At 43.4% G+C, this 17,830-nt stretch overlaps 3 protein-coding genes across 4 annotated transcripts; all 3 read right to left on the reverse strand.

Annotated features, from left to right (window-relative positions):
• LOC8063503 (transcription factor MYB124) lies at nt 235-5,131 on the reverse strand. Of its 2 annotated transcripts, none has more exons than XM_021452142.1 (14): nt 4,724-5,131; nt 4,192-4,238; nt 4,041-4,097; nt 3,858-3,930; nt 3,075-3,130; nt 2,786-2,965; nt 2,540-2,676; nt 2,311-2,450; nt 2,070-2,212; nt 1,808-1,989; nt 1,564-1,723; nt 1,304-1,485; nt 855-1,216; nt 235-733 (listed from the first exon to the last, which is right to left on the reverse strand). In XM_021452142.1, the coding sequence occupies exons 1-14, from the start codon at nt 4,838-4,840 to the stop codon at nt 629-631; spliced, it is 1,941 nt and encodes a 646-aa protein (XP_021307817.1). In that variant the 5' UTR covers nt 4,841-5,131; the 3' UTR covers nt 235-628. The 2 variants fall into 2 exon arrangements, with proteins under 2 accessions (XP_021307817.1, XP_021307816.1); XM_021452141.1 differs by having other exon boundaries at nt 2,540-2,685; nt 4,724-5,130.
• Nucleotides 11,065-12,510, reverse strand: LOC8063504 (thiamine thiazole synthase 2, chloroplastic). The gene is made up of 2 exons (XM_002463177.2): nt 11,550-12,510; nt 11,065-11,447 (listed from the first exon to the last, which is right to left on the reverse strand). The coding sequence occupies exons 1-2, from the start codon at nt 12,438-12,440 to the stop codon at nt 11,280-11,282; spliced, it is 1,059 nt and encodes a 352-aa protein (XP_002463222.1). The 5' UTR covers nt 12,441-12,510; the 3' UTR covers nt 11,065-11,279.
• Nucleotides 15,202-16,186, reverse strand: LOC8063505. Its single transcript, XM_002463178.2, has 2 exons — nt 15,806-16,186; nt 15,202-15,670 (listed from the first exon to the last, which is right to left on the reverse strand). The coding sequence occupies exons 1-2, from the start codon at nt 16,175-16,177 to the stop codon at nt 15,224-15,226; spliced, it is 819 nt and encodes a 272-aa protein (XP_002463223.2). The 5' UTR covers nt 16,178-16,186; the 3' UTR covers nt 15,202-15,223.

The following is a 17,830-nucleotide window of genomic DNA, read 5'->3' on the forward strand; positions in this document are numbered from 1 at the left end:
TCAAGCTACTTAACTAAGGTGTTTTGATTTACTAGAGCTAATGTTAACAGCCAACTAGTATTATGACAGTCACTCTGTCAGTATGATACAGCCAGTTTGCCAGATCGGATTACTGTGGTCTTTGTTGACAAAGCACACGACAAGATGAACATATCAGGAGGCCTGGACAATACATGAGATTAATTCTGAATGGACAGAAAACTTAGTGCCTGATCAGCTACGACAAACGCAGTCTATCAACAGAATTTCATGTTTCCAACCATATAAAGCATACAGCCATACCCTGTATGTCGGTTCTTCCATCTCAAAAGCTCAACAAAGGAAAGCCATTACATCACACTACACAGTAATCTGATAGCTCGCACCCGAGAGAAGAATTACAAGAGTTAATTACACAAAGAATATTACTTATTCTATATTTTGAATACAAGCTGTAAACACTTACACCACCACCCTTTCATTCCTGTATGCTAATACAACCACACCAATGCATCGTTATATACACAACAAACAAAACAAAACAAACTATGAAACCCTTGCGGGTGGGCACACTTCATGCATATAGGAGTAGCCAAATTATGCTGAGGGGCATAGCAGGCTTGGTCTTGGGATTTTATGCAAACACATTTCAAAGGCTATTAAGAAGAGCCCTTTTGCAAGATGGATGCTGAGAAGTTTCAGGCCTTGACCCTGGTGAGGTCAGCTCTATCACAGACAGCAGAAAATTCCTCTCCTGAAAAGATTGAAAAATACAAATGTGAGCAGCTTTAACAACATATTTGTTATTTAATTCAGGTACAACAATATTTGCAAATATGAATTTCAGGCACAGGTCATGGAAAACGAAAGCTTACACTAGCAGTGAATTTGGGGGTAGGCATGTCGTCTGCATACGGTTGGAATGTTGCAACTGTGTGAGCAGGGGACGTGAATTCCGAAGATGGAGGCTTACTATCTTTTGCAACCACAGCAAAACTTGGGGATGCAAAGTTTTCTACACCTGCTTTATCTCGGAGAACTGTGTGAGCTGGGGAGGTGAATTCAATACATTGGAGCCTGCTATCTTCAGCAATCTCATTAAGATTTTGTGGTGCTGGTGTTTCTCCACAGTCTTTACTCTCAAAATTTGTCAAAACAGGAGAAGCAAACTCCATACATTGAAGTCTACTATCTTCATCAAGCTCACTCAATTTTTCAGATGCTAGTATTTCTGCACCTGTTTGAGCCTCGAAAATTTCAATATTTGTTCTCTGATGTGGATGAAATAGAATATAGATAAGTAATGATAGATAGTGTAGGTTACCTGGGCAAGGTTCCATACTTCCAGAAAGCACATTTTGGCAAATGCTATTATGTTCTTCGCAGTTACCTGCTGGACAAGTTTTCATCACTTCATCAGGGGCCATGTCTGATATCACTTCCATGACAGTTTGCGAAGAACCAAAACACTGCTCATCATGAACATTAATCTGTCGATTCTGCTCCCTGTTAATTGGAATAACGATGCATAAACATCTTAAGTAATATTATGAATGAAAGGATGAGAAAATATCCATCATTTACCCTGAATTTTCTTCATCTTCCTCTTCACTCTCATACGGGTCTATGATTAAATCATCAATATCTGTTATAACAGGAGATGTAGATTCTACACGTTGAAGCATGCTATTGCTATCTTCAGCAACCTGGTCCTTGCTCGAATTTCCACATGCTGGTATTGCACCTGTTTTGTCATCAAAAAATTCAGATAGCCTTTCTTTGATGTAGATAATAATCTACCTAAGTTGCAATTGATAGCATAGGTTACCTGGGCAAGGTTCTGTACTTCCAGAAAGCACATTTCTACAAAGACTATTATCCTCTTTGCAGTTATCTACTGGGCAATCTTTCATCATTTCCTCTGGGACCATATTTGATGTTACTTCTATGCTAGTTTGTGAAGAACCGTTACAGTGATCATTGTCCACATCAGTTTGTCCAATGTGCTCGCTTTGCATAGGAAATAATGATGGGTCAACAACTGAAGCGACATATTTGACCCAAAAAATTAGCATTTATTCACAAATTACCTTAACTTTTGTCCATCTTCATCTTTACTCTCATAGGGGTCTACAATTAAATCATCAAGCTCCTCTAGGAGTGAACCTATTTCAGACCCACTATTTTCTGGCACTTCATTGTGCTCTTTTTTCATTAAATGATCTTGCAGTTGCTGAAAATGTAAGGGGTAAAAACAGTTACCTATCAATAAAGCAACAAGAGTTTTAAGCTGAGAACTTCGTAACAGGAAGTTGGTGCAGCCATACATACCTGCCATGCTTCATCCATGCTTTGACTTGTATTGTCACTTTTTATTTTTGTTGCAAGGGAGCAAAGCAAATCAGCTTGCTGCAATAAAGTAGCAACTTTTGGGTCATCCTTGTTCAGAAAATTACCCTCCCGCTTGACACCTGAAATTATCAGCACAGAAATGATTCAATCACTGACATAAGACATACAAGTAAAATAAAATGTTCAGGAACAAGAATAGTGGACTCACAATTTTGGGATTTAACTGTATTCACGTTATCTTGGTTGTTCGAAGAAATGGTAGCAAGAGGTTGCCTGGCATCTTGTGTGCTCTTTTCTTGTTCAAATAATCTCATATTTGGTACCAGGTTCTCCTTTAAATCAGAACTGGAAGACCTTGTAGCAGAATCAATAAAAAAGAAGGTCAAACAATATGTAGACATTAAGAAGCTTATCATTTAGAAAATGTAACAAGTTCAGCTTGTGTTTTATATACCTCATCTGCTTAATATGTAGCAAGGAGGCAGCTCCGCCTGGTGTCAGGCATCCTGTTTCTGTGAGAACCCTCTTTGCATTTGTGTTGGAACATGGCACACCATTTTCTTGGTATAGCTCCTCATCCTTGGCCCTCCTTTTGCACAGAGTAGAAAAGCGATTCTTCACTGCATTGTCAGTTCTGTTGTAACCAAACCCCAAAATATAAGCCATAAACCTTAGTTCACAAATCCTCATTTTTATCCTTTTTTCACCTTGCAAAAAATAGCAGTCCAATAAGAAAAACACACCTTCCAGAGACAACTTTTGCAATTTCAGTCCACTTGTTTCCAAGAACTTTTTGAGCCTGCATAACAGTGACAAGCTGATAAGAATATACAGTTGGACAGTTTAGAAGCTCTACAGCAAGAACAAACAATTTTGAAGATAACGGCAAAACAAACCGTATAGGAGGTTTCCAATTCCCATGTGCCGCCACAAAATTTACCAAAATAAGTGCAGACAATCTAAAGGATTAGAACTGGTACAACACAAATCATAATATAGAGCACAATCTCAAGAGACACCATGATCCTTTCTAGGCTCCCTAATCTATTAAAGAGCATATTGGTCATGTGTCCTGGTAAAGCACAAGACAAACCTATTATTAATCTGCAATCATGCAACATAGGATAGGCTCCAGCAGTCCAGCCTATATTTTTTTCTGAACTCCTGTCACAATCATTTGTGTTGAACTGTCAAAGGTCGCTAAAGAAGTAAAAACAGAGAAGCTTAGGGGGTGTTTGGGACTGCTCTGCTCCACGCTTTTTAGCCAAATGGTTTCAGCTCTACACACTTTGTTCAAGGAAAAGGGGTGGAGTTGTGAGAGCACCTAAAGAGGTACTCCACAAACTCCAGTTTTTTGTGGAGCTGCTTCACGATGGAGTTTGTGGAGCAGTTCCAAACACCCCCTTAGCATCTAATTCTATGGAAATTGGAAACCATAAGCATTTGATGCAACAGTGTCTAGTTTCAAGCAAATTCACTGCCTAGATCTAGCAATTAAGCTGCAGTTAGAAACGTCAAGATCTCACCTCACACAAAAGCATATCCTCTTCCCTGGACCACCCACCTTTCTTGCACTCTGAGTTCAAATAATTGTACCATCTGCAGCAGCAACCAAACAAATAAAATGGAATCAAACAAACATCCAGACAAAGTTAGGAATGCAACAATCCTAACCAATGTTTCCTCTATTAGAAGAAAGTGGTGCACACCTTCTCCTGCACTGTCTGGCCGTCTTGTCCTTGAATTGTGCGGCTATAATGGTCCAGCTACCAAAAGGAAAGTAAATCACAGTGATTAAAAGTTTAAAACAAAGCAACTAGAAGGAGCGGTTTGAGTCTGCAGAGAATACTGAATACATACTTATCAGTGCCATGAAGTGCGATTTGAGCACGAAGCACGCCATCCTCCTACAGGGAGAAAAGTGAAACCGTTAGAAAGAATTCAATCGTAGAGGAGAAACCGCAGACACAGCCCAAGGTAGCCTGAAGCCCTCAAGAGGATCAGAGGAGAGCAAATGTGCAAAATTGAAAACGTGTTTTCACAAGTTGATAGAAAGTTAAGTAGGATTCAGACTGAACATGCGTACTGGTAATCAGGAACGGCATAATTTTTTGAATTGAACAGTCAAAATTAGGTACGGAATCCAGTAACCAAAGAGAAAATTCCTTTCTACACGGATTAGCCCCAGCAAGCGAAAAAAGTCGCCTTCTCTCCTCAAGCAAAAAGAAGCGCAATAATTGCTACGTACCTGGGTCCAATCCCAAACCCGAGGCACCAAAAAATCAGGGATAAAGGCACGCACGCAGAATTGAGCAACTTGCGGAGCACAGTAGCACACAAACACGCCTGGCTAGACAGTAGTACTAGAAACGAACACAGGGCTTTGACGCACCTCGGCGCTCCAACTGACGATGTGGCGGTCCTTCCTGGCGGCGGCGGCAGCGTCAGGTACGGCCGCGGCCGCGGCGGCGCCGGAGGAGGAGGAGCTCAGATCGGGCCCGGTCGCCATGGCTCGGGACACCGCATGTTCCGCCTGCGGACCCCCCGCCGCGTGCGACGGTGACTGGCGAGCCCGGCCGGCCGGAGGGGGCGGCGGGCCGGGGCGAGGCTAGGGTTTGGTGTTTGGGCGCCAATGGAGGAATTTTTGAACTCGGGGTCCGGAGGGGCCGGAAGCAGCCAACGCAGGGGCGGATGCGGGGGAGAACGCACGGCACGCGACGTGATGGTTGGCAGATTGGGTTGCCCGCCCGGCCTGGTGGGTGAGAACTGTGGACAGTGAGGAGGAAGTGAGGAGAGGAATTTTTTGCAGTGGGGTGGGGTGGTGGGTTTTAAAAGGTGGCCGGTGGCGTGAATGAGAGGGAAAGTACTGTTGGGAACTGAACTTCGACTGCTGCCACAAAACGGAACGGAACGGAACGGAACCGTGGGACTGCCTGGCGTTCTGGACTTTGGACTGCTGCAGAGTGCAGTGCGGAGTACAGGCTGGATCAGTCATCAGTCGTCACTCGAACACGTGACGCAAAGTACGAGTAGAGAAAAACTGCTCTGGAAACCTTAGATCCTATACATTAGTGATGAAAATTTTTTTAGTGTCACATCGGATGTGTCGGAAGAATGTGTTGAGGGGTTTTAGAAACTAATAAAAAAACAAATTACATAGCTCGTCTGAAACTGCAAGACAAATCTATTAAGCATAATTAATCTGTGATTAGCACATGTGGGTTACTGTACCACTTAAGGCTAATCATAGACTAACTAGGCTTAAAAGATTCGTCTCGTGATTTTTAACCAAACTGTGTAATTAGTTTATTTTTTAATCTACATTTAATGTTCCAGACATGTGTCTAAAAAATTTTTGGGTGGGCAACTAAACAGAGCCTTAGAATTTTAAATCCTGGAGTAGTACCCTTCGGTCCAAAAACAAAACAAAAAAAGTTCTACCATATTATCGACTCAGGTTATTCAAATTTGTTCTAAAGAGTATCAATATTAATGAAACTATTTTTTTTGTAGAGGAGAACATAATTTTTATTCCAGACTTTACTGATAAGTTTGAGTTATTCTTCATTAGATGCAATTATCACACATTCACACTACACCTATTTTGTGTTATAAAAATTGATGTTTCCCATAAACTTCATTAAATTTTATAAACATGACTAGAGATAGAGCTAGAACCATATCCTTTTTCATATTATGGAGGTAGTAGTGGTATAGATGCAAATTCTAGTCGTCTCTACATAATATATTGTACGGTCAGATCTCAACTCAAGTAGCTAGTAAGTTTTGTACTTCCTCAAGTCAAAAAATAAATTAGATTAGCTTTGTAGTGAAAAACAACATTTATAATACAATATAAGTAAATTATAAAAATATATTTCATGGTATCTCTAGTGATACTAATTTGATATAATAAATATTCATGTTATATATGTTCTATAATTTAATCAAACTTATAATAGTTTAACTTATATAACAACTCAATAAGTTGATTTTATTTAAAGATGGATGGAGTTTTGCCTTTGGGGAATAGTCCTCCAAGATGCACATTCACGATTCTCTTTGATATCTTTACCTAACGATTTCTTATTAGCTGGTAGCGAGCGTTCTTTCATTAGGTGCATAGTGGTAGTGGAGTCGTCCCATGGTATCTGGGGGTAGATTAGTTGCTACTTGCTAGGGTTAACTCCTAATCGATAGAACTAGACTATTAGACTAGAGGGATCAACAATTTGTGACAAACAATTTGAGACGAGGGATGTCATCATTTTTTATGCTATTTCTTTTACATGTTGCGATAGTGAAAAAAACATGCATTGACCTGCTATATATTTGTAAGTTCAAAAGAGAGTAATATAATGGTTGGTTAACTTAGTCATGGCTCACGAAAGGTAAACGTTTTTTTATGGGCTGCCAAAATTACATACTACCTACACGCATGGGTTATATATATATATATATATATATATATATATATATATACTTTAAACCCGTGCTTTTGGCGGGCGTGTATATAGACGAAGCTACTTTGAGGCTGTCATTTCTACTCAACCACATGTGCCTACGGGTACTTAGGGCTTCACCAATACAGGCTAATACAATACATGCCTAGATCAAATTCACATGCCACATAGATTAAACTTTTAAAACTCACAATGCAGACTACAAGTCGCTTGGTCCACCGTCCATAGGCCTATTCCAGAAAAGTACATTATTGTTTATTTCTCTCCCTAATAGTTTTTTTTGTCTTCACTCATTCTTTGACATTCTCATGGCGACACTATTGTTGTCGTGTCCCTAACTCTCCTAACCATGAAGCAAAACACCACCACTAAAAATTTCGAGCATTCAACTCATTAGATTGATAAGGACTCTATTTGCACTACTAGCTAGTATGTGAATCGTCCCTTATCGAATTATTACTTTTGAGATGTGAATCGATTTAAAATTTGACCAAAGTCATATTAAAAAAGTACTAATATCTATGATATAAAATAAGTATTATTAGAATAATTTTGAGTTATATGTATATAGCAAACTTAGTAAAGATATAATGTTAGTACTATTCACTATAAACTATTTTGGCGGGCATAAATACTGTAGGATTTTTTTTATAGAGTTACCCTGTAACCTTCTTGCGTGCTTCTAATTATTCTTCACTCTTCACGGGTGGCGAGAGCGTGAGTGAACCGGATGCCGGATGGAGAAGGTGCCTACTAGCTTTTGTCCATTTGAGTTTTCCCCCTAATTTTCTCACGATGAATGGGATTCATGAATTGCATCATGCATGCTTCATGCGAGCGGTGAGTTCGTGTGACTCATATTATGGTCCACGCTCCTGCTAGGCTGCTAGTACTCATCCTACGTTTGAACAACAGTTTGAAGGATCGATACTCTGAAGCCTGAAAGGCCATGCCGCCTAGCATAAGAAACTTGTGAAAATGATTCATCGGTGCGCACAAAATCGTATACTGTACTCGCGAATTGCCTTGCTTGAAATTCAAAATTCGAGTTTGGAGAGAGAGAGAGAGAGAGAGAGAGGCCTTCCGGTCCTTTTCCTACATCGCGCCAGCCAGCTAGTTTGCAACTGTATTCTATTCTGTATTCTTTTCTCTAAAAACAAAAGATCGTCTCGTCCTATCTCACTCAAACTGTCAAACAGATGCTAAATTTTAGAAATCGTAACGGCGGACGAAGCAGGCAGTTAGCTGGGCTCTTTAATTTGTTTACTTTTGGCGTCCTCGATAGTTAATTGCTGTCATACTCTAATGAATAGAGACACATGTATAAAGTACTAAATATAGATTATTTATAAAATTAAAAACATAGCTACAAAGTAATTTACGGGTGAAATTTTTAAACCTAAATAATCTATAATTAGATATTAATTATCAAATAAAACAAAATAGCTATAATACATGTTAAACTCTAAACATCCCCGAAGTGTTGTCAAACTATGATGGACCCGAGAGTAGTACTAGACTACTTGCTGTAGTATGTATAAGTGGCACGTTGACGTAAGATGCCACACAACAATCCGGCTGTCCAATTGTCCATGCACCTTTTATGTCATGGTTTGAAAAACATGGTCCATAATTTGAGCGGGTAAAATAGGATTAGCAGTTTGAACCGAGCAGAGTAGGGTAACCTAACCAGCATAGTTGTCAGTGAAATTCAACGTTGTGAGTGATTGCGACATCGTAGCCATTCATTTCAGCTTCAAGAAGGCTCATTTCAAAAGGTGCTGCAACGGCTAATCCAGAAACTGAGGTCACCAATCACTGTGTCACTGTCAGGCTTCAGTGACTTATTACTAGTAGTTGCACTAATGCGAATGCAACCGACTCTTTTGAGCAACAAAACACTACAAGGTCAAAGGGCAGTTGCCACAAATACCACAATAACCAACATTAAGAAGCAGCATTTGTCATTTCCGTTTCATAACTTGAACGGAACAGCGAGTGCTGCAGAAACATTGTCCATCCATATATTCTGTTCTGCCTGTTGAAAAATTCAGGAAAAAAAAAATGGAGATGGGACCGCAACAGCAAAGTACCCCTGCTGGGTTTTATAGGACAGTAGCATCATCCGCTTGGCAAAAAGCTATAGCCAGATGTCCGTCAGTGCGACTGCAAAGTGGCTTTGGATAGGGCGGTAGCGGTATCCTATTCCCGTCCCACAAATTGGGGCGCATGTGCGCTTGCTGCTGCGTGCGTCTGCCACTGCCTGCCGTGCCATGCCATCTCTCTTTTGAACTCGACGCCCCTACCGGAGCCGGAGGAGAGGAGGACCGCCGACCGTGGACCGGTCTCAGCTCCGAACACCCAAGTCTGCACTGTATCCGCTGCACCAGTGGGTCAGATCGTGTCAGTGCCGAAAGTACCCAGCGAACCGTATCCTATGCAAATCGGCGGCCACTGCAACCCCTACGGCCCACCTCGGTTTGTCCTGGATCTGCCGGCCCGTTTGGGATTTTTTGCAAGAACCGCGGTAATGTTTGGTTGGGATTATAAAATCCGGATTTTATTTTAGACAAAAAATAATATCTGATGTTTTTGGATTTTGTGTCTGTGTAAAAATCTTCTAAAATCTTGTGATATTTAGAAGAGATTCTAGGAGTCTAAGATTTTTTTATTAGGATCCATAAAATCCCCGGGTATCAAACGGGATCCAATTTCACACTAAAATATAGGAACAGGATTTTCTTTTCCACATCCTAGACAAATCCTTACAGATAAACTATTTTCTTTACTAATTACCGTAGGACCGGTCGTATGATCAAATCGTTTGCTTTGAGGACAGAGAAACAGTGTTGTGCGCAACTTAGGCCTAAGCTAAATCAATTTTTTTGGCCACGACTTTTAAATATCCTAGCGCTTTTGTAGATCCGATCCGTATAGTCAAGATGCACATACAAGCTCTTCTAGGCTCAAGACGTATAGCGTTGGTAAAATAACAGTACAGATAGTGGCGGGGTACTTTTCATTAAGAAAGACCGGATAATATGATAATACTTCATAAATGCGATAAATATGAATGACAAGTGTATGTCTCAATATCTTTTTAAATGTTTTCACAAAAGTATTTTGTATTTATAACACAAATCACAATATTAACATACAAAATAGGTGAAATGATATTTTTTTGTGCTACATAATTAAAATTTTTATAATATATCAAAGAACTTTCACTGTTTTGGGGTGCCTCCCCTCCCCCGTTCCGCCACTAAGTACAGAGCGCTAGTCTCTCGAACGTCTAAGAACCTAACAAAAAGAGATAATTCTTTGTGTGGTACTAGAAAAGATGGTATAAAGAGTTCATTTTAATTTTAACTTCTATAAAAGTTTTTACAATTTTTTCACTCTAGTAGAATGCTAAATTTTTCCCAATATGTCGTTCCATGTATTTTATTACTTAAATGATTCTTTCCGCACATGCGTGACTTCCCACTTGTTGAGCGATGGGAGATGTCGGTTGGATGGTGTCAACAACGACAACGGCAATCAGAGAAGAAGAAGAAGAATATGCTAAGATTAGTGTGGTGGCGGAGGCGGCAATTCACTGGCGGAGCACGGGAGAGGGTCAGGAAGGGGCGCTCATGCTATATTTAAAACATAGGGTTTAGATTAGGGTTGGTTGTGATCGAAGACGACAGTGGAGACGTCATGAACATTGCTGGAGCCCCGCGAGATGAGGAGGCGACGGGGGAGTGCAGGAGGAAGAAGAGGATGTGTGCGGGTGGAAGGATGATGAGGTGTGCGGCCGGAGTTATGTGCACCTGCACATGCTGGGCGTAGCCCGTAGTAAAGTTCACAAAGAGGAGTGCCGCATTTCAGGTTGTATATAATACCCTTACCACCGAATGGAGCAACATCCCAGTGTTGGAGTATGAGGTTGTTTAGTTTCAGGCTAGTGTTGACCACGCCACAACCACACTTGCCATAGCCGCGGTGGCCAAAAGCTCCGCCACACTCTGCCACACACTAGATGACAAACATAAGGAGCAAAACGACTAGACAAAAAGTTGTGGCAGTCGAAATATAGACAAGAGCCAAACAATAACTTTTTTACCGTGACAGCCACAGTTAGCGCGTGACGTGTTTGGGCTGGCAACCAACACGCCTATATCAGGTATTGGCCGTTCTAGTTCTAACAGTTTTGTTCTCGAGAACACGGAGAAAACGTCTAGTAGCGAAGGCAGTCGGGTGGCAACGAACAGAAACCATTGGGGAATTAATTGAGATGCACTTGCATGCTAGGCAACAAGGTTTTATTATTCCAACAAATAACACGACGCTATTAACATGCGGGTGGCATGATGTGCTGGGGTATTAACACGACGCTAGCGAGATGTACGCTAACTGAAAGGGAATTCATTCGGACAAAGTCATCAACAAGGCAAAGTCCAAAAAACGAAGCCAGAGCGCGCGCTAAGCTCCTCCCCGCGCTCACGCGTCCACGACCTCATCGTCCTTGGACGCAATCACGAACTCCTGACGCAACGCCGGCGACACCACCTTGATGGTCCCGTCCACGGCGTTGGGCCTCCCCAGCGCCTTCAGCGCCAGGTGCGCCGCCTTCTGCCCGGAGATCATCATGGCGCCGAACGTCGGGCCCTGCAACAAAAAGATTATCAGTTCCTCGATCGTTCAGCGAGTGGTTCTAACACGCAATTAATGCGCCCCAAGAGCCCAAGAGTATTAATTAATTCCTCTCACCATCCTCGGGGCGCCGTCAATCTCGGCGACCTCCATGCCGGTGACGATCATGCCTGGCACGACCTCGCGCGTGAGGCGCACGATCTCGTCCTCGGCGGTGTTCATGTCGAGTGCCTTCATCCCGGGCACGTCGCTGATCATGCCGATGTCCTGCAGCCTCTTGACGCCGGTGGCCCCGAACGGCCCGTCGTGGCCGCAGGAGCTGACCACCACCTTGGCCTCCATCACGTTTGGGTCCATGCACGACTGCGTGTCGTGGTTCATGGACACGAGCGCCCAGTTGGTGACGACGCCGCCGACGCGCCCTCCCTTGACGATCAGGTCCTCCACGGCGACGGCGTTGAACAGCTTCACGTTGGGGCGCGCCAGGAGGCGGCTCATGACGGTGGACGTGAAGAGCGCGGCGTGCTTGATGACCACGTAGTCCTCGGCCTCGTCGTAGGCGACGCCCAGCTCGTCAAGGAACAGGTGCGCCGGCTTGCGCACCACCATGGCCGAGAACAGCTGCCCGCCCAGCCACGCGCCGCCGCCCGGTGACACCGACTGCTCCACGATGGCGATGCTCACGGACGGGTCCTTGGAGAGCTCGTACGCGCAGGAGAGCCCCGCGGAGCCGGCGCCCACGATGACCACGTCCGTGTCGGCGTAGGTGATCATGTCCGTCATGTACCGCCGGGTCATCTCGCGGGAGACGACCGACTCCTTGATGGGGCTGAACCGGAAGGACGTCAGGTCGTAGGGCGGGTTCGAGGAGGAGATGGACGACGCGCGGATCGCCCCGGCGCCGCGCGGGGTGGCCACGACGGCGGGCGACGACGGCGTGCGCGTGGACGCCGGGAGCCTGGCGCCCGCGAAGGAGGACTTGAGGAGGCTGGACGCGGTGGTGGCCATGGCTGAAAGTTTCTTCTGCCTGCAGGGTATGGAAGGGGAAATGAGAGTGGCTGGCTGCAGTGGCACTAACGGCAAGGGTTTAAGAAGGGGAACACGGAGGCTGGCACGAACAAAATATCTTGGCTAACCGCCGTGCATGGCTACGTGCTACCAGATGGGGCGTGGTTGGTCACGGGCACCGGATCGTTGGCAGCAGTGTAGCACCCACCGTCCACCGAGACATCAGCTGGTTCCGGCAGATATTTTGGAGGGCGGGTTGATATTTTGGCTACCAGAAAGGGAAAGGAAGGACACGGCCGTCGGGGCCTTCTTGTTCGTCCGTGCCAGAGCTCTCGCTCTCTTCCTTGTTTTCTTGTTCACCGTTGGACTCGTCAACTCGTCATCACCTGGGCCAGTGTGCTAGCAGCCCGTGCACACCAGCCCGTATCGAGCGCCAGGGAGAGGTTGTGGTTCTTGTGGAGCGCGGCGACGACGACATGATTGGCCGGTCCCGCGGCCGCCGCCGGCGCGCGGCCAATGCAGCGGAGGCAGAGCAGTAGAGCACCGTTCACGGGGGATTCGCACGTGGGTCCCCTGTGCATACATACAGAGAGAAAAGGAGCGACAGTTTTGGACCTTTGGGTGGGCAATCACATCGAAACGGTGCTAGGACTTGTTTAGTTCCATCAAAGTTCAAAAACTTTTCAAGATAAAAGAATCTATAATTTACAAAGACGAATTTTTTTAAGTCTAATTAGTTCATGGTTGGACAATAATTATCAAATACAAATGAAAGTGCTATAGTCTCTAAATCAAAAAGCTTTTAGATCTAAACAAGGCCTGAATCTAGGGATGAAAACAGATCGGATATAGCCTGAATCCCGGTATCATATTTGTTTTTATATTTCTGGTTGGATTCGGATTCGAATACAGATAATGTCAATCTTGTCGGATAAAATATGATTGTATGCCGATATCATAAATATACGATTTAAGTATTCGGATATGGATACAGTATCACATGTTGAATATTCGGACTCGAATAGGACAGATATAAACCTCTCTAAACGAATTTAATCTCAAATACGGTCGAAAAATATCAATACTATTTTCATTCTGAATCACAAGTACTCAAGGTGGATTTTTGGAATTAAATTGTTGACTCAATAATTCTCTCACATGGATCGCTGGATAAATCAATGGTTATGAGGTCATATCTGTACAGGAAATTGATTTTTGTTGATTGCATGATTTTTTTCTTACCAATCTCATAATGGATTCATCAAATCTAGAACCATATAAGATTGTGATGTCTGGTCTTGAGAGTACTTGCACATGTCTGAAGTTACAAAGCGCCGCGGCACGTAAACTTCTTCTTTTGGCTCACTCTGCATCGTCACTTGTGGACGACTGAGCAGAGGAAGCGCCACGGGCTACAAGATGATGACTCATGTGTGCTATGCAGCGAGGAGCTCAAAGCCACCGATCATCTCTTGTTGGGGTGTGCAGTCACTAAGTAACTTTGGTTCGCCCTGCTTTCTGCTCTTGGTTTTGACACGCTCGCACCGGCTCAAGAGAACACGCTCGTCGATTGGTGCCTGCGCTGCAAGAGGATGTTGACAACTGACTCTAGGCCGAGCTTCGACGCCATCATGCTCCTGGTCACCTGGTCTGTTTGGAAGGAACGCAACAACAGAACGTTCAACAGAGCTTCAGGGAGTCTCCAGTCCATGGTGTTGGCAGTTCTCCGTGAGGCGGAGGATTGGATTGCGGTCGGATTTCTTCCTATTTGCGACGCTTATGTCATTTGGTCGCACTTTCATTTTTGTGGTGTAATAACAGCCTCATTAGAATCCAGTAGCTAGGTGTGTCTTCGTTCGTTGCCAGCGTCGGGAATGTGTGTGGTTGCTCGCCATTAACAACCCAACACCTGTTGTCTTGTCAAATTCTATTTCCTCTTAATGAAATACGAGTACTAACCCGGTCAAGAAAAAAAAGTTGAGCATGATCTAATGATTCAAGTTATGCAGCATAAAGGGTTCCCTACTAGATGGCTTGATTGGATGAACGGAATTATGCTTCGGGTTCTATTCTAATCTGTTTTCCTCTCAGAAGGTTTGCTCAAGTGTTCCTTGTCCTCGTTTGGCCGTGCCCGCCACCAAATGTCATCTGGTAGTTGGCCTGTGGGTCGGGCTACAAGATGAGAACCAAACACATCCTACATCAGGCCTGGTTAGAATGGGCCAGGGAACCAAACAAGATAGGGTGGCCCGTCTTTACGTAAGCTTTGGTTGGCCACGTCCAGGATGCTGGCCCGCGCTGGCCACAGCCACCCTTCACAACGCGACCAAAGAGAAGAGAAGCGATGCATCCAAGCCGATGCCGTAAAGATACAAAGGTGGAGAGAGAATCGAGGCCAGTACCATCCGTGCGTGTGTGGCTCGGCCCATTAACATGCGGTGCTGATGAGGTGGAGAATTAAAAGACAAATAAATAAAGAGAAATAAAGAAGAAAACCCTTTCAACCATAATGCCAGTCTCAATGCATAGTTTCGTAACACAGTTACTAAGACTATAAACAAGGTAACTGAGCCATATGAGTTTCATGAGGATAAAACTACTATCTCATCTTATGAAACTCCTTCATTTAATGACCCTGTCAAGTCAGCAATTTTATTTATATGTTACTCTATTTAATATACATGACACTTTTATGAAACATGCATTGAGACTGACCTAAGGAGAAGGTGTTTACCACATCGCAAAAAAAACAGAGAGAACGTGCTTACCAAACGTAATTTTTTTTAACTAATGAAGTTGGAGCCAAATGACGACCAAAGTGTTGTGATCCGAGGTGATGGTGGGGGTTTGTGCCCGGCCGCTACATCCGCCTCTGACTGGTACAGTAGCTGAGGCACTTGAACAACTCGTACCGATGCTCGTCGGTTTATTTCTATGGCTTTTCCATACTTGGTGATGCTGGTGCCATCCATCCACAAGTGACCATCTGCATCCATTGTTGGCCCGTAAATCTGTGACCTTCTTGATGACACGAACGAACTGGTGACTGGACCCTCGCTGAGGTAGTTTTGGAACACAATCGCTGGCCTAGATTCCATCCACAGCGGTGTTGTTGACCGTGTGCTACCTTCGATCCTTGTTGCCTCTGTTCTTGTTGGCTCTGTGCTGCCTTCTGCGGATACTGACACCGAATCTCCCGTAGTCGACGCAGCTGGCGGGAACAAATTAACCTATAATATTGTTAAAAAAGATTAACATATAACAATTTGATAACACAGAATACTGAATTGTTTTTTTCAGAGTAGTACACACATTGTGAGAGGGGGGCAAGCAAATTAAACAAAAGAGCACGATCGAGTACCTACCTTGATACTGCTCGGATGGATGAAAATAGTGGGGAGCGCTAGGTGGGGAGGCGGAACTGCGCTATACACCCCGTGTGATGCCTCCTCCTGCCTCGAGAAAGCGATCGGGACGGTCGCTTCGTCCCTGAAGACGATCACCGCCATGCCCAGGTGTCGGCACAAGGCGATCGCCTCGATGGCGCCGAACCGCGCCAGATCGGCGCGCAGGTCGTCGTCGCCATTGTCGGGGAAGAACAAGTCGAGACGCTGGGCGAGGATGCTGCGGCTATGGAAACTGGCCGGGTCCCCGGAGAGTTGGCTCCCTGCGGCTGCGGCTGCGGGGGCCAGGAGGTCGCGCGCCAGGGTCGCCCTCTCCACGACGTGACCGTACATGCGCCGTAGGTTTTCTAGGGTCACCATGTTTGTTTCTTGGATGGATCTCTGCTGGGTGCCCTTACTCTTGGGTCTGCGACTCTGCGTGTTACGCGCGTGCATGCGTGTATATATACACAAGTACTACTAGTATATGCGGAGGGCATAGGCATCGGATCGGACACGGAAACAGACTCCGAACCAGAGAGAACCTCGCATGCTAACGGACTACATACGGTGGGTGTAACAAGATATAGTTTATATTTCAATAGCAAAACATTTAAAACATCAATAAGAGTGTGGATAAGTATTTCAACATGTACAAATATTTAAATCAATTAATAAATTTGAATATATAAAAATAATGCATAACGAATATGTAAATATAGTAAAGTACTTAAAATTAGTATGACTATACATATTAAAGTTAACCAAACTTGTCCTTTATATATCATAAACTATGATGTTATTTTTAATAGTTTTGCATTATCATAAATATAGGTTTGAAAATTATCAAAAAAAAAAACTTAACATTTATGATTAGTCATATTAGCAATATAGTTAACTTTTAAAAAGGTTTAAATGAGTTATATTAAAAAATATCATTTACACTGTTAATTAGTCATAAATATAAGGTTCACACGGTACATTGTTCTTCATGGTATAGATAACATTGGATATTTTACATTTTTCAAATATGGATGTGGAACTAGATAGAGAAGAATCATGAAAAACATATATTTGAATATATCCATCTAGTATCCATATTGAAATCGGATACAAATACAGATAACCATATCAACATTCAGACTGATATGTATATAAGATCTTTTGGACATTTAGACATCCAAATCCATCCCTAAAGTTGTCTTAGAAAATCCAAGATGCTACATAAAGATTCTAAAATCCATGATTTAGTCATTCTTCTAAAATAAAACATCCTAAAAAACCATAGTACTACAACAATCTTTATAAATTTCCTAGTTTCAAAATTTAAAACAAGCCCGACGCACCCATGGCGCTTGGCGCATAGTCTAGCGCCTACGGTAAAGTTTATTTTGCCCTTAGACCAGTCTCAATGCATGTTTCATAAGAGTGTCATGCACATTAAATAGGATGCCACATAAGCAAAATTACTGACTTGGCACGGTCATTAAATGAAGAAGTTTCATCAGATGAGAAGAGTTTCATCCGCATAAAACTCATATGGCTCGATTACCTAGTTTGTAGTTTTGGTAACTGTGCCATGAAACTATGCATTGAGACTGGCCTTACGGACATGTGCCCTCACTCTCCCACCCATTGAATTCGCTTTGAGAAGTGTGCAAACGCACATCTCAATGCGAAACTGTTTTAAGATGTGTGTTTGCACACTTCTCAAAGCAAATTTAATGGATGAGAGAGTGAGGACATGTACCCTTAGGCTCAATACATAGTTTCATGGTACAGTTACCAAGACTATAAACTAGGTAACCGTACCACAGAAGTTTTATGGGGATGAAACTCCTCTCTCATCTGATGAAACTCCTTTATTTAATGACTCTGTCAAGTCAGCAATTTTGTTTATGTGGCACCCTATTTAATGTGCATGACACTCCCATAAAACATGCATTGAGAAAAAAAAACCGCCTTCATACATCTACAAGCTCTTCAATGCGACCAACGTCCCGGACC

Source organism: Sorghum bicolor, chromosome 2 (genome assembly GCF_000003195.3).
Source record: "Sorghum bicolor cultivar BTx623 chromosome 2, Sorghum_bicolor_NCBIv3, whole genome shotgun sequence".
Taxonomy (NCBI): domain Eukaryota; kingdom Viridiplantae; phylum Streptophyta; class Magnoliopsida; order Poales; family Poaceae; genus Sorghum; species Sorghum bicolor.

What these genes read in the sequence shown, in the direction of transcription:
- LOC8063503 (XM_021452141.1), bottom strand. Translation starts at nt 4,840, where the DNA reads ATGGCGACCGGGCCCGATCTGAGCTCCTCCTCCTCCGGCGCCGCCGCG. An exon ending in AGGATATGCTTTTGTGTGAG is followed by an intron (nt 3,131 to 3,857) that starts GTGAGATCTTGA and finishes ACTGTTATGCAG; the next exon opens with GCTCAAAAAGTTCTTGGAAA. An exon ending in GAAGATGGACAAAAGTTAAG is followed by an intron (nt 1,990 to 2,069) that starts GTAATTTGTGAA and finishes TCCTATGCAAAG; the next exon opens with CGAGCACATTGGACAAACTG.
- LOC8063504 (XM_002463177.2), bottom strand. Translation starts at nt 12,440, where the DNA reads ATGGCCACCACCGCGTCCAGCCTCCTCAAGTCCTCCTTCGCGGGCGCC. An exon ending in TTGACGGCGCCCCGAGGATG is followed by an intron (nt 11,448 to 11,549) that starts GTGAGAGGAATT and finishes TTTTTGTTGCAG; the next exon opens with GGCCCGACGTTCGGCGCCAT.
- LOC8063505 (XM_002463178.2), bottom strand. Translation starts at nt 16,177, where the DNA reads ATGTACGGTCACGTCGTGGAGAGGGCGACCCTGGCGCGCGACCTCCTG. An exon ending in TCCATCCGAGCAGTATCAAG is followed by an intron (nt 15,671 to 15,805) that starts GTAGGTACTCGA and finishes ACAATATTATAG; the next exon opens with GTTAATTTGTTCCCGCCAGC.